General features: G+C 46.5%; 1 protein-coding gene across 1 annotated transcript; it reads right to left on the bottom strand.

Moving 5' to 3' along the window:
- Nucleotides 1-759: 759 nt before the first annotated feature.
- Nucleotides 760-5,096, bottom strand: IFI6 (interferon alpha inducible protein 6). The gene is made up of 5 exons (XM_023635180.2): nucleotides 4,235-5,096; nucleotides 3,075-3,176; nucleotides 2,622-2,702; nucleotides 2,390-2,539; nucleotides 760-980 (listed from the first exon to the last, which is right to left on the bottom strand). Exons 2-5 carry the CDS (start codon nucleotides 3,142-3,144, stop codon nucleotides 883-885), a joined length of 399 nt encoding a protein of 132 aa, XP_023490948.1. The 5' UTR covers nucleotides 3,145-3,176; nucleotides 4,235-5,096; the 3' UTR covers nucleotides 760-882.
- Nucleotides 5,097-21,122: the final 16,026 nt, after the last annotated feature.

Below are 21,122 nucleotides of genomic sequence, written 5' to 3'. Positions count from 1 at the left end.
ATTGAGGCTCGTGTGTCCACTCACGACCAGAACCTGAGCATTCTCTTTCTGTTTCCACTAGTGCTGGACCCAGTCCTACCTTCACTGACGTTTGATTTCCAGGACCTCTTTGACCTTCCCCTGCCTCGGTCTGGGCACCTTAGGTCACCTGGACAAGCCTCCCAAACTTCCAATCTCCCCGAGGGCTGGGGTTGGCCTTCCCTTCCTACTCAGAGGGCGTACGGGCTCCATATGCAAACCGTCTGCTCTATCACTAGAGTTCTCTGGGGGACGGGTGGCCCTGCTGAGCCCTCTAAAACTGTGCTACACTCTTTCCCAAGGCAAAGGGCTGGCCTTATGTTCTCCGTCTGAGGGAGCCCACTCTAGTGCTTCTCGGAGAATGGAGATCTGGCTCCCCCATCTCTGCCGACCCAGAGAAGCAGCTGAAACTTCTCTCACCGAGGACGAAGTGAGCTCTGACTCCCCAGTCCCCTGTGGAATCGAGCCTGGACGTTCATGCTGTGACAGGGGTAGCAGGAGGCTCTGCTGGGAAGGCATCCCAGAGGAGGGCACGTCTGAGCCCAGTTATGAGCTTCAGAAGGACATTCTAGGCAGAGAGAATAGCCTGAGCTTAGACCAGAGACTAAATCAACTGGTTGAGTTCCAGGAGCTGTGGTTGGCTTTAGGGGGAAATGGGTGTGTGTGTGTGTGCATGAGTCAGACCAGAGCCAGATCTTATGGGGCTTCTCACAGCCGGGGCAACTCACCGAGGACAAGGTGTCTTCTGAGAGAAGTTTATTCTGTTTTTTGACATGGGCTATTGACAAGTATAACAGAAAGCTCTAGACTTCAACCGGAAGAAGGAGGGCAAGGAGGAAGGAGAGGATTCCTGGGAGCTGCTGGCTACTCCTCATCCTCGTCCTGGTTGCTGAGCTGCTTGTGGACAGTGTAGCCCAGAAAGGCACCAATCTTGGCCATGAGGCCAGTGCCACCGCTAGCCCCTGTAAAGCAAATACAGCTGGGTCACCTGGGGCCCAGGCACCAGGCCTGGGAACCCAAATGTCTGAAAACCATTGGAAACCAAGTCCAACCTCTTCATTTCCAGATGGAGAAACAGAGGCCCTGAGAGGGGAATGGGACGTCCACAAACTGAATCCTATTCCCCCCGACTGGCCCTCTCAAATCAGAGAAGAAAAAGACAAAAATAACAGCTCATTCTCTTCATGTTTGCGATGAACACACTGTGTTCTTAATAATGGTAATGACAGCTATCTTTGTGGAGACTTCCCTGTGGGTGCTCAGGGTTTGAAAGTAAGAAGGATGATATTTCATCCTTGTTGCAGCCCTGTGACATGCAAGAGAACAATCATCTTCTAGCACAGGACTCTTCCTAGCCTTGCCCACACCTTCACCTCCCGCTGCTGGGGTGTGGCCTGGTCTGTGTCTTTCCATCTGCCCCCTTGGAGAAGAGGTCTGTTCTTTTGGTCTGGCTCTTTGGCCTTTTGTCATCTAGAATTGAGAAAAGATGGAGGGCTCAGAAAGGCAGAGGGGGCAGTTTGTCAGGAGCAGTTTTTCTGTAGGATTTTGGAGGCCTCAGAAAGAGAGAGAGGGAGGGCCGGCCTGGTGGCGCAGCAGTTAAGTGCCCATGTTCAGCTTTGACGGCCTAGGGTTCATCGGTTCGGATTCCAGGTCTGGACATGGCACTGCTTGGCACACCATGCTGTGGTAGGCATCCCACATATAAAGTAGAGGAAGATAGGCACGGATGTTAGCTGAGGGCCAGTCTTCCTCAGCAATAAAAGAGGAGGATTGGCAGCAGTTAGCTCAGGGCTAATCTTCCTCAAAAAAAAAAAAAAAAAAAAAAAAGAGAGAGAGAGAGGGAGGGAGAGAAAGAAAAAGAAAGAGGTGGAAGAAAGAGAGAGAGAAGTGAATGCACACTTTTTAGAATGGTCATTCTGAGCCCTTTTTCATCCCCTTCGTGGTGTTCAAGAAATGCAAGAGCAGAGTATGAGATTGAATTGGGTGGCTCCACCAAGGTTCTTTGCCACCCTGTTTCTCTGAGGCTGAGCAGATTCCTAAAATGTTAAATTGAGGATGATTGGCCCTGTTAACAGATGAGAAAACTGAGGCTTGTTGTGACTTGGCCAAAGCATCAGCGAGGCACCTTCGAGCCTTCGAGGCTAAAAGCGAGGAATCAGACTGAGCTGGAATCCTGCCTCCGGTGCTAACTAGCCAGGAGAACTTGAATAAATTGCTTAATGCCTCGGTGCCTCAGTTTCCCCTCTGTATGATGGAGATGATAAGAATACCCACCTCATAGAGGTGAGCTAGCCTGTGAAAAGGGCCCAGAACAGTAAAGAGAGCCAACTAGCCCTGGTGTCCCCACCGGAGGGCCCGGCCCCTCACTCACCGAGGCTCTGCAGCGTGGCCACCAGCCCGCCAGCAGGCACGCCGCCCCCGTTCGCTACGGCCGACCAGCTCATCAGCGAGGCGGCCATCGAGTTGGCGGCGATGCCGGCGCTCGTGAAGCCCAGCGCGGGAAGCCCCACGGCCATGAGCCCTGCAGGAGGAGGAGGCTGTGAGGGAGCGCCCGCAGCAGGGGCCCGCCCCACCTTCCCGAGCTGCCCGCCCTCCAGACCCACCTCCTCCGACAGCCATATAGGTCAGCGTGCTCCACCATCCGGAGCCGCTGTTCTCTGAGCTCTCCGAGCGTCTTCTTTTGCCTGTCGGGAGGGCGGACAAAGCAGAGTGAGGACCAAGGTCCCTTACTCTGTGCCTGATGCTCAGGACCACCCCCAAAGGTGGGGCCACCATCCTCCCATTCGGAGAGCCTTACTGAAAAGAAGAGACTTTTCCTAAGGCGCCGTGCCTGGCACGTAACTGGCATTGAATACATTTCGGTAGAAGGGAGGGATCGACAGAGTAAGGATTCGAATCTGGGACTCTGGCTACAGCGACCCTGCGCTGTCCATTGTAACAGCTCCTCTCGTTCAGACGCACGCCTGCGTCTCTAAGCCAGGAATCCTGAAACTCCGCAGGGATTCTAAAACTCCGCTTCTTTATCCCACAGTCCTCCCCTGCCCCAGGACCCTTACCTGCCTCCACCGCGCCGCAGGCGAAGAGTATCAGGTAGCACAAAAAGAGCGATACCGCCTTCTGCCGCATGGTGGCGCCGCGCGCAAGCTTTGTCACTGGTCCTGGCGAGGGGAGAGAGAGAGGAGATGGTCCCCAGAGCCCCTTTCGAGCCATACCAGCTGGGTTGTTTTCCCCTCCGATTCGAGGATGGGTCCATAAAAAGCAGCGAGGTGCTCTGAACTAAGACCAGGACCCTTCTAAGGAGCTTCCCGTTTCCTCGCGGCAACAACAGCGGTGATGTTCCTGCCTCCCGGGTGATTGTGAGAATTCCTGAGGCAATCCCGCTCCGGTGTGGTGCCTGGCACGTGGTGCGCTCTCTATCGATGTCAGCTAGAATCATTACTGTGGTTTCCGTTCTTGGCTTTGGCTGTGTGACCTTGGGCAGGATACTAGGGCCTTCTCTGGGTCTCAGTGTACTTATCCCCAAGATGAGGTTGTTAATAAGGCCTATTTCAGAGTGTGGCTGTGAGTTTTGAAACTGTTCACCACTATATCCCTAGCATTTAGAACAGTCCCTGTCACACGAATTTTCTAAAAAATTGTTGTTGATAAACTTATTGTTACAAGGCATTGATCTTTACAGGCACCAAACATTGACCTCATATCAACTTCATTTTTCAGAGAGGATAGAGGGTAAAGAAGCTTGTCTAAGGTCACACAGCAAATTGTGCAGCATAGACTGTGCACACTCAAGACTGTTGGAATCCAAAACCTATGCTCTTTCCATTACATCACAAAATAGCAAAATACATGTGCCCCCAAACCCACTCTAATGTGATCTTTGTCAGCATTTTCCTTGAATTACAAACAAACAAACAAGCAACCTCCCACGTGTTGAGCACTTACTCAGCACTTTATGGCACAAGGTCACTTATACCCATAACAAACCCATGAAGTAGGTACCATTTTTTTCAGCCGTGTGTTAGAGATAATACCCCACCCCCCAAAAAGCCCCAACCCATCCCCTCAGACCAGTCCTATCCCAGGACACTGAAAGGGACTCAGGGTAGAGCCTCCCTGAGGAATGGGCATCCCTGCTCTCAGGGCATGAGGCTCACAGGCAGGCGGCCTGGCAGAGGTTGGCATCTCGACATGCATACCTCATAGCTTCTGGGTTTACCTTAGAGGAGAGAAGAGGAGGAATCTTCCTGCCCCCAGCCTGATGATAGATGGCAGCAGGAGTGAAATCACAGCTCTCAGGCTGGCTTTTATAATCACAGTAGGATTGCTCCCTTCCGTTCCCGGGGCGGCCAATCCTTGACAGAGTTTCCATTTCCTGCACTGACTGCAGTTTCACTTCTCCCCTCCTCCAGCTCTGCTCAGCAGAAGCAGCTCTGCATAGGCTACTGGCAGAAAAATGCCATTCAAGTCCAGGACTTTCTGAACAGCTAAGAGTGTTCAAAGCAGGTCACATCAGAGTGGGATCCACTGCCCCGCTCGGCTTAGTGAAGCCCGACCGGCGGCTCCTCTGGGGGCACAGAGGCGTTTCACAATTCAGTTCCGTTAATAACAATGCCTACCATTTACTGAGCAGCTGCTGCATGCCAGCGCCTGTGCAAAGTGCTCTGTGTACATGCTCTTTTTCCAATCTCGCAACGGTCTTATGAAGTACCATATACTGTTTATAATCTCCCTTTTGCAGAGGAGGAGATTAAAACCTGTGGAAATGAAGGCATTCCTTTCCATTGTTCCCTCTGGCTGGCTGCTTCTGGGTGATAGACGTATGGTAAGACGGGTGAAGCCAGTGTTCATGAGGTCATCGTCACAGATCCTGTGCCGTAAAAAGGATCCTCTGGCTCTAGGTCATACAGTGAGCATTCTTTAAGCCTTTGGATGGTGATGCTTGCAGAAACACTGTGGGTAAGAAATACAAACCATATTTGAAGTCCATAACAATTCCAGCAAGGATGACGCGTTGCTTTCTCCAATGGGGAAGGGGAGCTGATATAAGTGACCTGCCCCCAGGTGCCTGGCTGCTCTCTGACCAATATTGCTCTACTGCTGCGTGATGCTGGCTGGTCGGCTGTTTGTTGGCAATTGCTAAATCAGCCTTGGTTAATGAGAGCCCAAGTTCTTGGGTCCGTTCATAGCCTGCATCTTTGCCACCATGGCCACTATTTTTTTTTTAGGAAGATTAGCCCTGAGCTAATTGCTGCCAATCCTCCTCTTTTATTGCTGAAGAAGACTGGCCCTGAGCTAACATCCATGCCCATCTTCCTCTACTTTATATGTGGGACGCCTACCACAGCATGGCGTGCCAAGTGGTGCCATGTCCGCACCCGGGATCCGAACCGGCAAACCCCGGGCCACCCGCCGAGAAGCAGAACGTGTGCACTTAACCACTGTGCCACTGGGCCGGCCCCATGGCCACTTTTTAATGGATCTTTTGCAGAGCAATAGGATGGCGCAGTTTAGAATTTGGCTGACATCTGCAGGATGGGACATCTGACCATCTGGCTGGAGAGCTTCCTGTGCAGTGGATGGTCTCTGGTGAGCATGAATGGGAGACACAAACATCTGCACGCTTTGTGCCCACTCCGAGAGCTCTAGGCATATGCTGTCTACCCAGACCTGCTTATCTCCAAAATTCCAATTTTGCTCTTTCTGTGCCCTTGACCAACTAGCCAAGCCTTTTGCCACTTCTCAGGACTTACCGTATGCCTGCACCTCAGCCCATCTCTTCCTCCATACAAAGGGCATGACAAAGTATACTGCTCAGAGTTCTGCCCCCTGGGAGGATTTATTGCTGTCCTTCAGGGCTACCCTCAAATGGGGCTGTAATAGAGGAGACCATTTCCAGCTGGTGCCAAAGTATCACACTGACCTATCTGTGAAATGGGTTCAACTCTTTTCCTCCTTTTTTAGTTGGTTGCGGGGAACCCTCCATGAGGCCATAGGTGTGGGTTAAGGGAGAGGTGTCAGATCAACAGAGTTAGGCGCCAAGGGCATCCGAGCTGCCTGTTCATTTGATTCACTCATGCCTTCTGGACTCTGAGCCCAGCCAGCTCTGATTGTACCACTTCCATCATATTGAACTGCTGCTGTCCCTGTCTGATAACATCTAACTTAAGACATAAAGCCACCCGGCATCCAGCAGTCAGATGCTCAGTCACTACTGGGGCCCTGTGGTATATCAGGATCTTGTCGTTCAAATGGACCATGGTGAGTTTGGCCTTACTCCAGAATCCTAGAGGTCCTCACTGCAACTGTCCTATTTGAGCTTTCAGAGACTCCCTACAGAATCTTTATCCAGAATGGATTCCTCCAGCAACATTGTATCTGGGGTCATAGAAGCCGAAGCGGTAGCACCAGCCTGTTCTATGGTCTGAACCTTGCTGTACAACCCTCTCTTGCTCCGGGCACCGCTCACAATTGGCAGCCTTTCAGGTCACCCAATAAAAGGTTGGAGAAGTAGTTCTAAGTGTGTATATTCCGCCTCTGAAATCCAGAGGCCCCCCAAACACTGTCTCTTTCTGAGAGATGTGTGAGGTAAGATAACTTGTCCTGGCACGTCCCAAACCACTGAACCAAAAATCTTCCCAATGTGGCAGGACCACACATCTTCATGTAAGTTAGCTTCCACTCTCTGGCAAACGTGGTGCTTACCACTTCCTGTTCATGTCCATGATGTCATCAGTAGAGAAGACCAGGACGAGTCTATGGAATGTCAAGGTGATCAAGGTCCCTGAAACTACACTATAACAGAGAGCTGGAAAGGTCACAAAGCCCTGAGGGGCGAGAGTGAATGTGCTATCACTGTGACATTGGGATGTAAAAGCAAACTGCCTTTTCAATACTCATCCCTTCTCATGAGTATTGAAAAGAAAGCATTTGCTAAATCAACAACCATACACAAGTGCTCCAGGTTGTGCTGTTACGCCCAGTAAAGATGCCATATCCAGTAGAGCAGCTCTGGGATTTTCACGAGGCTAAGATTATAGTAGTCTATCCATCAGTGTACCATGATTCATCTGTTTCCTGGAGGCCAGACAGGTGAATTGAATGGGGATATAATGGGGAACACAGCCTCAGCCAAATTATCAGATCAGAAATAATACTACAGAAATCAACTGTAGGGCAGTGTGATGGTTAATTTTATGTGTTGACTTGGCTGGGCCATGGTACACAGATATTTGGTCAAACACTAGTCTGGATGTCCCTGTGAAGGTTGTTTTGATGTGAGATTTACATTTAAATCAGTAGACATTCAGTCAAGCAGATTACCCTCCATCATGTGGGTGGGCCTCATCCAATCAGTTAAAAGCCTGAAGAGAAAAAAGAATGACTCCCCCTTGGAAGAGGGAATTGTGCCTATAGTCTGCCTTTTGACTGGAGCTGTAACATCAGTTCTTCCTCAGGGCTCTAGACTGCCAGCCTACCCTGCAGACTCTGGTCTTGCCAGACTCCACAACTGCATGAGCTCATTATTTAAAATCAGTCACCCACTTTCTACATCCTATTGGTTCTGTGTCTCTGGAGAACTCTGACTAATACAGGCAGTTTCAGGAGCTTCTGCTTGGTTCTCCCTATCCTGATAGCCTTTACTCCACAGGTCATAGAATCAAGGAGAGGATTCTGCCAGCTTCTAGAGGACTCATTGGACTTAGGCTCAACTCTGTCTGTCACCTGCCCTCCTTCAGTCCCTACTCTAACCAGAGAACTGTGATGGTGTTTTCTGTCTCCTAGTTTCTGTGTCAGCTCAGACTCCATATCTTTAACAATCTTTGAATATTCTGAATATCCTCCCTCGCTGTGTGAGGGCCTCAGAGTGGTTGGATTTCTTACATGATGGCTGACGTCCAAGATGGAGTAAATGGAAGTTGCCAGTCTTCTTAAAAGCTAGGTCTGGAACTGGAACAGTGTCACTTCTACTATATTCTGTTGGTTGAGGCAAGTCAAAAGGCCAGTCCAGATTCAGGGAGAGGGGGGAAATAAACTCCATCTCTTGATGTGAGGAGTGGCATGTACATAGAGGGAGGGAGGGAACAGATGGTGACCATCTTTGGAAACTATCTACCAGGGCCCAGCTCCAGGCATCCTTGCAAGAATATTGACGCCTGAGTTACTAGACAGTGGTCCATGACGATGTATTCCCATCAGCCAGTCTTATATTCTGCCTACCCCCTCACTGCCGTGTCTCAAACCCCCAAGGTTGCTCCCACATTCATTAGCCAGGTCTTTCCTTTGTTGTGTAGCTTATTTTTTCCAAGTCAGGACTTAAATTTCCCCACTCAGGCTTTGCTAGGAACTGTCCCCAGTCATTTGACAGTGTGATGGGAGCAGGTCTTGAGGAGAACACATGTCATCTTAGGAGGCATCTGCTTCATGTAAAATTGTTGCATAGTCTCAAGGACAGGGGAAACTGTTCTTCCTTGGCAAGAGAGCAGGGGCAGCTTCTGCTGCCCAGGAGAACTCAGCAGAATTTATGAGATAAAGATTCTTAGGTTTGTCTACCCTACTGTCAGGGTCCTACTCTTTTCTTATCAGAGCCTTGGCTCTGACATAGGAGATCTGCTGAAGCTGTGCGTTCAGAGTCCTTTGCAACTCTGCAGCTTATAACCTGCCTGACTGTGGATGTGATTTTCCCAGTCTTCCCTTCACCACAAGTGAAAGCTTTAATCATTGTGATGCCAATCTAAGGCCAAGGTTATCATCACTCTACTTACTACTGGCAGTGAGATCCCTATTGCCTTCCCATAGGTGAGAAATCCAGCCACAAAATCCTACCCTGAAGGTCTGTTTTCTAGGACCTCTTCCGGTAGTAAATGTCAGCCTGTGTTCCCTAGAAAATGGAGCCTGAATCAAAGGTCGTATGCTAATGCTTTCTTGGGGGTTGCAGTCCCAAAGTAGTAAAAGTGAGTGGAAAAGAGGAGTGAAACAGAGAAGGAAGGAAAGAAATGCAAGTTACTATGTTTCTTAGCTGGCCAGAGCCCCACATACATCAAAGGCAGTGGCTCAGTCACATGGGGTCTCTTAAAAGAGGTCACGTGGAACCACTATGTCTTGGAATAGTCCACAGGAAGGAAGAAGAGTGAGGAATTTATCTGTCAGTGATTTTTCCTTGTCTAATCTTAGGGTCGCCAGCAGGGTCTTAACGGTCTCCACTTTGGACTTGTGTTACCTCGTTCCACTGGGCTGTTGCTGGGGAAGCCGGAGCCTTCATAGGTCCAGTTGGATCAGATGTGAGTGCCAAAGCTTCTGTGGTTCCCGTGATAGCAGGCTTAACTGAGATCATGCCCAAGACCAGCACTTGCCTCCTGGTGATGCTGAGGCAGCCAGTAATGTTTGGAGATGAGGCAAGGATATTGACTGCTGGGGGACATCTAAACTGAGTCTGGCATGGTTAGAGTAAAGACTTGGCATCTACTTAGAATGAGATGGGAAGCTATCGGAGGGATTTGAACACAGGAGTGACATGTCTGACAAGTTTTAACAGGATCACTTTGGCTGCCCAGGAGGACAGGGACAGAAGCAAGGTGACCAGGTAGGAGTCAATTGCAATAATCCAGGTGTATCAGTCAGGGTTCCATCAGAAGCAGAACCATGAATGTGATATAGAATAAGGGATTTATTATAGGTATTTGACCTTATGAAGTTATGGGTCCTGGCCAAATGGTTTATGTACAGCTGTTGCTTGTGCATCTGATACTAATCTAGAAGTCAGCAGGGCAGTTCTAAAGGATGGATGTTCTGAAAGATGGACACGAAATGGTGGAGGGCAAGGTCAAACTGGCACCCGTGAAGATGAACTGGAATCCATGAGGAAAATTAGATCTCCCATTTGTCTCCCCTGCTTCTAAGTGTCCAATTTTGATGATGACTGGCAGGAGAAGCTGATGCCCTTCGTCAACACATACCTAGCCCTGGAGTTGGAGAAGCAGAGGGTAGAGACCCAGCAGGGGCTGGAGGAGCTATGGGCCCAGCTGCTGCCTTACACTGACAAGGGAGCCAGCATACCAGTGAAAACATTCAGGAGCGACAGCAGCATCTGACCCCATACTAGCCTTCTAAGCATAAGCACAGCTATGGCTTCTTTCCTGCCTTCCAAATCCTGCCCAAATTTCTCTCTGTGGCCAAATCTCCCCAAAACTACACAAGAAAGGGAATCCTGGGAAACATAGTTTCTGCTTAGCTCAATTGACACAATATGAAAGCCCACCACACCAGGTGAGAAATTAAGATGGCTTGGACCAGAGCCAGCCTGTGGCCGAGTGGTTAAGTTCGCTCACTCTGCATTGGTGGCCCAAGGTTTCGCCAGTTCGGATTCTGGGCCCAGACATGGCACCGCTCATCAAGCCATGTAGAGGCAGCGTCCCACATAGCAGAACCAGAGGCGCTCACAACTAGAAGATACAACTATGTACTGGAGGGCTTTGGGAAGAAGAAGAAGGAAAAGATTGGCAACAGATGTTAGCTCAGGTGCCAATCTTTGAAAAAAAAACACAAAAAGTCTTGGGCTAGAGTATTGGCAAGAGGGGTGTGAGAATTCTGGAAGTGTCTTGACTGTTCCTCACCATCTGAACCTGTCAGTTTCTGAGCTTGGATGGTGGGTTCTGACGCACGGGTAGTCATGTCACACTGGGTTTGGCGATGGGGAGGCAAACAGGCCCACTACTCACATCTGCAGGGCCTGGGACAAAGGTATAAATAAGTATTTAAAAACTCTCTATGTATTTAAACATTCTCAGTCAAGCCAAAAACCTGTTATTTAAAATATATTCTATCTTCATACCTTAACAAATATACCTTCATAATGACAAAATGAAAAACATGTAGACGTGTATTCATATGACTGAAAGTCTATCAAAATGACTGAATTTGATTATCGTAGTACATATCTGGGTGTTCTGTTGATGGACTGGAAATATTTGAATGAAGAATAAAGAAAATATGTACATAACTAATAAATTATTATATATGTATTCAATATAAGAAAGAAAGGAAAAAAAGGCTGGCCTGGCACTCACAGCTGGGCTACATTATTGAACATAAAATGACTTCACAGAATACCAATCTCTTGGGGCCTGGCCCCATGGCATAGTGGCTAAGTTTGGACACTCTGCTTCATCAGCCCGGGTTTGTGGGTTTGGATCTCAGGCGTGGACCTACACCATTTATCAGTCATGCTGTGGTGATGATCCACATACAAAATAGAGGAAGGCTGGCACAGTTGTTAACTCAGGGCTAATCTTCTTCAAGCAAAAAAACCCCCAAACAAACAGGAAGATTGGCAACAGATGTTAGCTCAGGGCAAATCCTCCTCAGCAAAAAACAAAAAAGAAAGAAAGAAAAAGAATACCAATCTCAATCTCAGACAAGTTTACTCTATGATCATGAGAAAATGAGACAAAACAAGGCCACTTTATATTTTGTCTAAGCACAGACAACAACAAGGTCACTTTGCCACCCACAAAATATCAAACAAACCCGCCTCAGCTAAAACAGTGACTGCTACCTTTTACCAATTAGTTTTACTCTTGTGTTAGTCTCCTCTCCCTATAGATAAGATTTACATATTGAGATTCCAATCATAGAATTGTTCTTGCTTTCTGACATCCAATCTAGAGCAACCCCTCACTTTCTTAGACCCTACCCTGAGTCACTCCACCCTAGCCCGGATCCTATAATAGGTTCTTTCTAACACCCTCTGAGACATCCCTTGTTTCCTGATGGGGTGTATTCTACAATGAGTGATAAATCCAGCTTGTTAATTACAAGTGGGGTTCTGGCAGTCTTTGGCTGGAGGGCAGGGACACACCTTGAATGTATTTTTCTTAACTTTGTTTCAGCAGAATCACTAATGTTTTTCATAATTAAAATTTTTACATGACTTATGCTCTCTTGACAGCATTGGCCAACTATGGCCTCTGGGCCAAATCAGGTCTGCTGTCTGTTTTTGTAAATAAAGTTTTATTGGAATACAGCCACATTCATTCATTTACATATTGTCTCTGGCTGCTTTTATGCTACAATGGCGGAGTAGCTCTGACAGATCACATTGCCCGCAAAACCTAAAATATTTAGTATCTGTCCCTTTACAGAAAAGTTTGCCAACCTCTGATCTAAAGAATTAAAATTAAAATGTAATTGTTTTCAGGGGCCAGCCCGATGGCCGAGCAGTTCAGTTCCCACGCTCCGCTGCTGCGGCCCAGGGTTTCACTGGTTCGGATCCTGGGTGCAGACATGGCACTGCTCATCAGGCCACGTTGAGGCGGTGTCCCACATGCCACAACTGGAAGGACCCACAACTAAAATATACAACTATGTACTCGGGGGATTTGGGGAGAAAAAGCAGAAAGAAAAAAAAAGAAAAAAGAAGATTGGCAACAGTTGTTAGCTCAGGTGCCAATCTTTAAAAAAAAAGTAATTGTTTTCAAAACATACAAAACTTGAATTTATTTTCATCAAAAAATTAAATAAAAATAAATGTGAAAATAAAAATTACAATTTTATCATATATTTTAAAATTCAAAGAAATTACTCCAAAATATATAAATTATCTAAAAATAAAAAAGCAAGCTCTACATATTAATATAACTTTTTAAATTAAAATTTAAAGCTGATATATATATTTTTAAAGATTTTATTTTTTCCTTTTTCTCCCCAAAGCCCCCTGGTACATAGTTGTATATTCTTAGTTGCAGGTCCTTCTAGTTGTGGCATGTGGGACACTGCCTCAGCATGGCCTGATGAGCAGCGCCGTGTCCACTACCAGGATCCGAATTGGGAAACCCTGGGCTGCTGCAGTGGAGTGTGCAAACTTAACCACTCGGCCACGGGCTGGCCCCTAAAGCTGATATATTTTGTTTTTGAAAATTTTATCAACTCATGAATTTTTTTTAAAAGATTTTGCTTTTTCTTTTTCTCCCCAAAGCCCCCCGGCACATAGTTGTATATATTTTTAGTTGTGGGTCCTTCTAGTTGTGGCATGTGGGATGCTGCCTTAGCATGGCTTGATGAGCAATGCCATGTCTGTGCCCAGGATCCGAACCAGTGAAACCCTGGGCTGCCGAAGCAGAGCCTGCGAACTTAACCACTCGCCCACAGGGCCGGCCCCCTCAACTCATTAATTTTTAAAAATTAAATTTTATGCCATTTTAGTGTCAATATCCATCTAAATGCCAAGAGAAAGAATTGGTACTATGCTTCACACACATTACATCTAGATCTACACACACTCTGATGAGTAATAAGACTTGTTGGAAACCATCCCTTTGTTGCCATGTGCCACTGTAGTGAATGCCAAGGTGATTTATGAGTACCTCTAGTTTGGAATTGAAACTGGGAGAGAGGCCAGAAAATGGACACTGGGCACTACTGACAAATGATGCTTTGTTATGTAAGAATTTATTACATTCACGCTATCAGAGTGGAAGGATTTGGCAAGTCAATTGGTTTGTCCTTTCCTTACCTAAGTTCTTCCGTGGCTCAGTCTTCCTCAGACTCTGAAGCAGTGTCTGCCTCTGATGTTGGCAATGACACAACCTGAAAACCTTTACAGCAATCAACGTAGTCAACTTTTGTTTTGAGGATATAGGGCAAGAGAGCGTCGAAGTATTCTCTGGGACCTGAAAGGTGCTAGCCGTAGAGCGAATGTTCATGATTATGGGTTGTGCTGAGCCAGCGCTGAGCTCCAGATCCTGAGTGACAGAGGCGCTGTGTTCTTTATTTGATGCATGTTTGTGATACGCAGGGTCCTTTACAATGCAAAGCCTAGGTCTAACGATGGTAGTGGTAGTCAGGGCTCAGATACTAAAGGATATTTCAAAAACTTCATTTGTATCTTTTTGGTTTCTGAGTTTGGATAAAAGGAGTTCAACTAGTGCCCTCACTTGGTATTTTGGTAATCGAACCAACAGCATTTACTGACAGACCAGATGTGAGATATGAGAGAAAGAGAGGAGTCAAGGATGACCCCAAGATTTTTGGGCTGAACAACTGGCCATTAACTGAAAGGGGGAGGACTGCAGAAGAAGCTGGGCAGGTTTGGACATACCAAGTTTGAGATGCTTATTAGACATCCAAATTGAGACGTCAAGTTCAGGGGCGAGGCGAGACTGGAGACAAATTTCAAAGTCATCATGGGAGAAAAACAAGAACTAGATGAGATCATGTAGGATGAGCAGACAAAGAGAAGAAGCACAAGGACTTCACTTTTTCTTCCAGGTGAATCCCACACAACCTAGCCTCAACCATGCGGACAGTGGAGCAACTCATTGGAAGGAACTTGAGTGCCTGGATGACATGAAGTACAGCCACCAGCTGACCTAGAACGTTGGTCCTCAGGCCACTATTGTCTTAGTCAGTTCAGGCTGCTATAACAGAAGACCATAGACTGGGTGGCTTATAAACAGCAGACATTTGTCTCACAGGTCTGCAGGCTGGGAAGTCCAAGATCAACGTGCCGGCAGATTTGATGTCTGATGAGGACCCACTTGCTGGTTCTTGTCTTCTCCCTGTGTCCTCAACTTGGTGGAGAGGGCAAGGGAGCTCTCTAGGGTTTCTTTCATAAGGGCACTAATCCTATCCATGAGGGCTCAGCCCTCGTGACGTAATCACCCCTCAAAGGTTCCACTTTCAAATATTATCACATTTGGGATTAGGTTTCAACATATGAATTTTGGGAGGACACAAATATTCAGCCCTCTGCAATTACATAAGAGAAAAATAAATTGCTATCTTGTTCAGGCCACTGAATGACTGTTCATTCTCTTTGTTACAGCAGCCTAGCCTTACCCCAGGGAGCAAACCTCATAGAGGTCGCCACACCCAACCTGGTCCAGGAGCAGTAGAGAAGGAATGGTTGAAAAGTGTGACTTCTCGTGCTTGAGGGTGGCACAGGGAGTCATGGAACATTTCCTCCAATGGCCTTGAGCAGAGCATGTGTGGCACATACTGCTGGCAGACAATAGAGACAGAAGAGGCTTTGTGGTCTAGATGAGGAGGACAGAGGAGCAAGCCACAGGGACAGATGACTTAAGGAAGGAGGATGTCAGTATGGAGATGACAAAGGCTGGACACTCAACACTCCCCCCCAAAGGCTAGATCCTCCATTGCACCTGTGTTTGTGGTTGTCTGCTCCATTCCACCTGTGTTTGTGGTCCAAAAACCTCCCAGAACTTAGATGCAGCCCGTGGGGAGTGTGTGGGGGAAACCCTAAATTATTCTTGCCGCTACTGTCCATGGCCAACTTTCAACTTGTACACTGGATCCTGTTACCACTCATGTACTCGAAGACTTTGTTCCTGCAAATTTCTCTTCTTCCTCCTGCATCATCAATTTCCCCCTTTACTGTAACAGTCCCCATTTGAGAAAAAAAAAAGGCAAACTTCTTTTGACCCCCTCCCATGACCCCCTCCCATCTCCCTTCAACTATTATACTATTTTTGTTTTCCAACTCCTCTAAATGCTTCTCTACACTCACTGACTCACTGCCTCACCTCCATTCCCTCTCTTTATCCTTTTCCCCACCCCGTATTCTGTCTTTAACCCACCCCAATCCAGCTTTTCCTCCTGCCAACCCACTGAAATCACTCATGTCAGGGTCACCAAACAAATTCATCCTGCCAAACCTCTTAGCAGCCTTTAACACAGCTGATCACTTTTTTTTTAAAGATTGGCACCTGTTGCCAATCTTTTTTTCTCCTTCTTCTCCCCAAAGCCCCTCCAGTACGTAGTTGTATATTGTAGTTGTGAGTGCCTCTGGTTGTGCTATGTGGGACACCGCCTCAGCATGGCTTGATGAGCGGTGCCATGTCCACACCCAGGATCTGAACCAGTGAAACCCTGGGCCGCCGAAGCAGAGTGTACGAACACAACCACTTGGCCACAGGCTGGCCCCGCTGATCACTTCTTGAAGCATTTTCTTTGCTTGGCTTCTGAGAGTCAAAACTCTCCTGGCTTTCTTCCTACCTCACTGACTATACCGTCTCAGTCTCATTTGCTGGATTACTACTCCTTTCTTCTTCCACCCCATCCTTGGTTCCCAACCTCCTAATGTTTGGAGCTCCAGGCCTGTCTTTGGAACTCTTCGCTCTCTCCCCAGGTGCTCTCATGGCTTTTAAAACCATCTACATGTTCATGACTTCCAAATTATACTGCCAGCCCTCCCTGCTACTCTACCCCCCAGGTTTGTATCTCTAACTGCCTAGTTATCCCACAATCATCTCAAAATTATCATGGCCAAAATGGAAGCCTTGCTTTTCCCTTCCAAACCTGCACCTCTGTTACTCTTCCCAGTTCAGTAAATGTCATCACTGTTCATCCAGTTGCTCAAGCCAAAAACATGGGACACACATCCTTCCTTCTCCTCTATTGCTCACACCAGTGTCCAATCTCTCCACTGGCCATTTAATTTCTAGTCTCAAACTTATCCTGTCTTCGTGATCTCGGATTTGGCAATAGTTTCTTAAGTATGATACCAAAAGCACAGGCAACAAAAGGAAAAAATAGGTAAGTTGGACCTTACCAAAATTAAAAACTTTTGTGCACCAAAAGACATTATCAAGAGAGTGAAAAGACAACCCACAGAATGGGAGAAAATGTTTGCAAATCATACATCTGAAAAAGGATTAATATCCAGAATATTAGAAAACACTTCTACAACTCAACAACAAAAACCAAACAATCTTATTTAAAAATGGGTAAAGGATTTGCATAGACATTTCTCCAAAGAAGATGTACAGATGACCAACAAGCATGTGAAAAGATGTCCTTTATTAATCACTAGGGAAATGCAAATCAAAACCACAATGAGATACCACTTCACATCCACTAGGATGACTATTAGAAAGAAAAATAACAGGAAATAAGTGTTGGCAAGGATGTGGAGAAATTGGAACACTTCATCATTGCTAGTGGGAATGTAAAATGGTGCAGCCACTGTGGAAAACAATTTGGAGGTTCCTCAAAGTTAAACACAGAATTATCATATGATCCAGCAATTCCACTCCTAGGTATATACCCAAAAGAACCGAAAGCAAGGACTCAAACAGATACTTGAACACTGATGTTCATAGCAGCATTATTCACAATAGCCAAAACATGGAAAAAACCCAAATGTCCGTTAACAGATGAATGGATAAACAAAATGTGGTACATACAATGGAATGTTATTCAGCCATAGAAAGGAATGAAGTTCTGAGACATGCTAAAACTGGATGAAGCTTGAAAATATTATGCTAAGTGAAATAAGCCAGACACAAAGGGACAAATATTGTATGATTTCATTTACATGAGGTGTCTAAAATAGGCCAATTTACAGAGACAGAGAGTAGAATCAAGGTTACCAGAGGCTGGAGGGAGGGGAAATTGGGGAGGTATTGCTGAATGGGTGCAGTTTCTGTTTGGGATGGTGAAAATGTGCTGGATACAGATATAGATGGACAGACATAGACGGTGGTGATGGTTGCATAACATTGTGAGTGTATTTAATGCCACTGAATTGTATACTTAAAACTGGTTATAGTGGAGAATTATATACATTTTACAATGAAAGAAATGAAAAAAAGAAACATCCCAAACCTGACCACCTTTCAGCATCTCTAGCTTTTTGCCCTAGTGCTCTAGCCATCTAACTGGTCTCCCAGCTTCCATTCTCATCTCATTGCTTTATGTACAAACATAGCCAGAGTGATCCTTTAATGTGAATCAGATCCCAATACTCTCCAGCTCAAACCTCTCCAATGGGGCCCGGCCGGTGGCCGAGTGGTTAAGTTCGATCGCTCCACTTTGGCGGCCCAGAGTTTTGCCGGTTCAGATCCTGGGCACCGCCATGGCACTGCTCATCAAGCCACGCTGAGGCGGCATCCCACATACCACAACTAGAAGGACCCACAACTAAAAATATATACAACTATGTACTGGCGGGCTTTGGGGAGAAAAAGGAAAAATAAAATCTTTAGAAACAACAACAGCAGCAAAACCTCTCCAATGACTTCCCATAACCCTCAGAACAAAATCTAAACTCCCTGCCATGGCCCATTGAGCCCGAGAGGATTTGGTAGCCAGCTGCCTCCCAAACCCAGCTCCTAGCACTCTCCCTTCACTCCTCCAGGCTGGTCACAGTGTTCTTATTGTTACTCATACATGCCCAGCCCTCCTAGCCTCAGGCCCTTTACACTTACTGTTCCCTCCATCTGGAATACTTCTCCCTAGATCTTTACATAGTTGATACCTTCACTTCATTTAGGTGCCTGCTCTTGTGCCACCTTCTCAGGGAAGTCTTCCCGACCATTCTGTCTGAAATAGAGCCTCTCCCATCATTCTCTGTCCCTTTCTCCTGCTTTACTTTTTTATCTGAGCACTTAGCATCCCCTGAAATTATACTACACATTTTGTTTACACATATATCACCTGTCTCCCCCACCCTTAGAATGAAGCCCTGCGAGAGCAGGGACTTGGTTGCTGTCCTTCCAAGATCCTAGCACTGTGTCTGATACTTACTGGATGTTCAGTGTATGTTAATTGAAGAGATAACATAGCAATTAAATTTAATTATATGTCAATTCTATCTCAGTAAAGCTGGAGAAATAACTTTTTAAAAAAGAAACTAAATTCAGTTTTTTAAAAAGTTTTATTTCTGAGTTTGCGGACCAAGCATTCATACCCATAATAGAAGCCAGTTTTAATTTTTATCGACTCCCCCTCCTCCACCCTGGACCCACACCATCCTCCTTAACATGAAGATTTTCTGGAGATTGTGACTAGCAGGCAAGCAATGACCCTGGGAGAGCTGACCCTGTTGAAGCTAAGTGTCCCCTCTCTAGCACAGCACGATTTATCCATTTATTGTTCTGTCAATAATTATTTCCCTTTTTCCCCATATTCTTTTGCTACTATGAACAATATTGCTAGGAATATTCTCTTCCCACTGTTCCCTCAGGGACACACCCAACTGCTGCTGCCAAAGACACCTGGAGGAAGACTTAGTCAGAAAAGAAGGGACAGGTTTTGACAGGGTAGACCATCGGCAAACACAGCTGTGTGTTCAGGTCGGTTCAGGAGACATCGGCCACCGTCCTCACTTTAGTCTCCCTGTAGCTGATGACACTCTTGACTAATGTCTCCTGCTCTTCCCTTGGCTTCTGTGAAACCACTCTCTCCTCTCTGACCTCTCTTGCTCATGGCTCCTTTGCTCATGGCAGGCATCTCCTCCTGAGCACGCCTCTAACTGTTGGATGAACTTTCTCTTGACTCAGGAAGGGGACTGCTCTCTTCTACCTCTAGGCTTCCAAGGTAATATCATCCAGCCTCAGGGCATTAAATACCACATATATACTGACAATTTCCCCAAAACTCTATCTTCATCCCAGACCTGTCCTCCAGGAAATATACAGACTAGAACTGCTGCCTAAGTACTGTCTCCCCCTGGATGTCCCATAGGCATTTAGAACTTAAGATATCAAAAATAAAACTCTTGGTTTTGTCTGAAACCTGAACCCTGCCTGGTCTTTTTGTGCCATCCTCTCACCTTCTGCTGCTATATCAGACAATGCTCCGCTGCTATTCATAGGGTTTTCATGGCCAATTTTTTTGGAAGTGGGTGGCCAGATCCTTCTTCCCACTCTCAGTCTGGAAGCTCCGCTGAAACCTGTCCACCATGCGTGACCCTGCTGGCATTTGAAATACTGATGGCATAGCTTTCAGCATCACAGCAACACGCAGCTGCCATAGTATGACAACCAACAGATGGGTGGTGTGGTTCCCTGACTGGGAAACGAACTAGGGCCATGGTGGTGACAGCGCTGAAAGATCTGCTGAATTTTTTCCTTTCCACCTCCTAAATCCAGTCCGTCCCTAAGTCCTGGGGGCTCTGTTCCAAAATATATCTTGAATCTGTCCACTTCTCTCCACTGCAACATTTCAGTCATCACCTCACACCTGGGTGACTGCAGTAGCCTCCTCAGTGGTCTCTATGCATTTATGCTGGCCCCTTACAGTCTATCCTCCTTGTAGTAGTCAGAAAATCTCTGAAAAATATAAATCTGTCAGTTTGTCTGTTTAAAAATTGCCAATGGCTTCTTTCTCACTATACTTCATACATTGTACTTTGAAAAAAAATCTATAGCCATCTCAGAGTCTTCAGGCTTTACCCATCTGGCCCCTGAGACCCCTGCCAACCTCTCTACTTGCCCTCTGTCCAACTAAGCCCCAGCTCTACTGGCCTCTCCTCCATTTCTTGAATATGCCAAGCAATATTCCACCTCAAGGTCTTCACCTTTCCCTCTGCCCAGAACATTCTTGGCTAAGTCATGTGGCTAAATCCTTCTTGACCTTCAGGTCTTGGAACCTTCTCAGAAAATTTTTCTCTGACCTTCTCTACCCAAGTGACTCCCCCTACCTCTCCCCTATCCCAGCTTTGTTCTCTACCCCTGCAGGGTGTCTTTTCATTCGTAGTCCTCGCTCTTTGGCTGTCTTTGCCACTGGACTGTTGGCTTCATAAGGGTAGGGATCATATCTGTTTTCTACACCAATGTATCCCCATTGCCTAAGCCAGAGCCTGGCACATAGTAAATAAGAAAGATGTGTTGAGTGAATGGATCAGCTAGCCCTGCACTGGGTGAAGAGGATACAGAGGACCCAGATATGGTCCTTCCCTTCCATAATGCCATATTTTGGATGAAAAACAAGTAAATAGGCAATTGCAAAACTGCTAATAGAGTGAAGATCAGAACTGGAGGCACTGGGAACATAGAGAGACCCATACCCCAGTGTGGAGTATGTGTGTGACCAGAAGGGAGGCTGTGTTTACATGATCCACGGCACCAGTATCTCCCTAAAGAAATGCAGTTTCTTCTTCTAACATTTATCTAGTGTACCAAGTTCCAGGTACTATTTCTTGTTTATTTTGTTTGGTTTTAATGCGACCAAAGTTATACAGCTTCTAAGTGCTAGAGCTGGGATTCAAGGGAGGCAGTCTGGATGCCAAGTCTGCATACTTTAAAAAAAATAAATAATTTGGGTGGCCCAAATCAACTAATTTGAGTGGTTAAGTTTGCACGCTCTGC

The sequence above is a fragment of the Equus caballus genome, chromosome 2 (genome assembly GCF_041296265.1).
Source record: "Equus caballus isolate H_3958 breed thoroughbred chromosome 2, TB-T2T, whole genome shotgun sequence".
In the NCBI taxonomy this organism is placed as follows: Eukaryota; Metazoa; Chordata; class Mammalia; order Perissodactyla; family Equidae; genus Equus; species Equus caballus.
The sequence above is the reverse complement of the archived record's forward strand: the minus strand, read 5'-3'. Positions and strand labels throughout refer to the sequence as shown.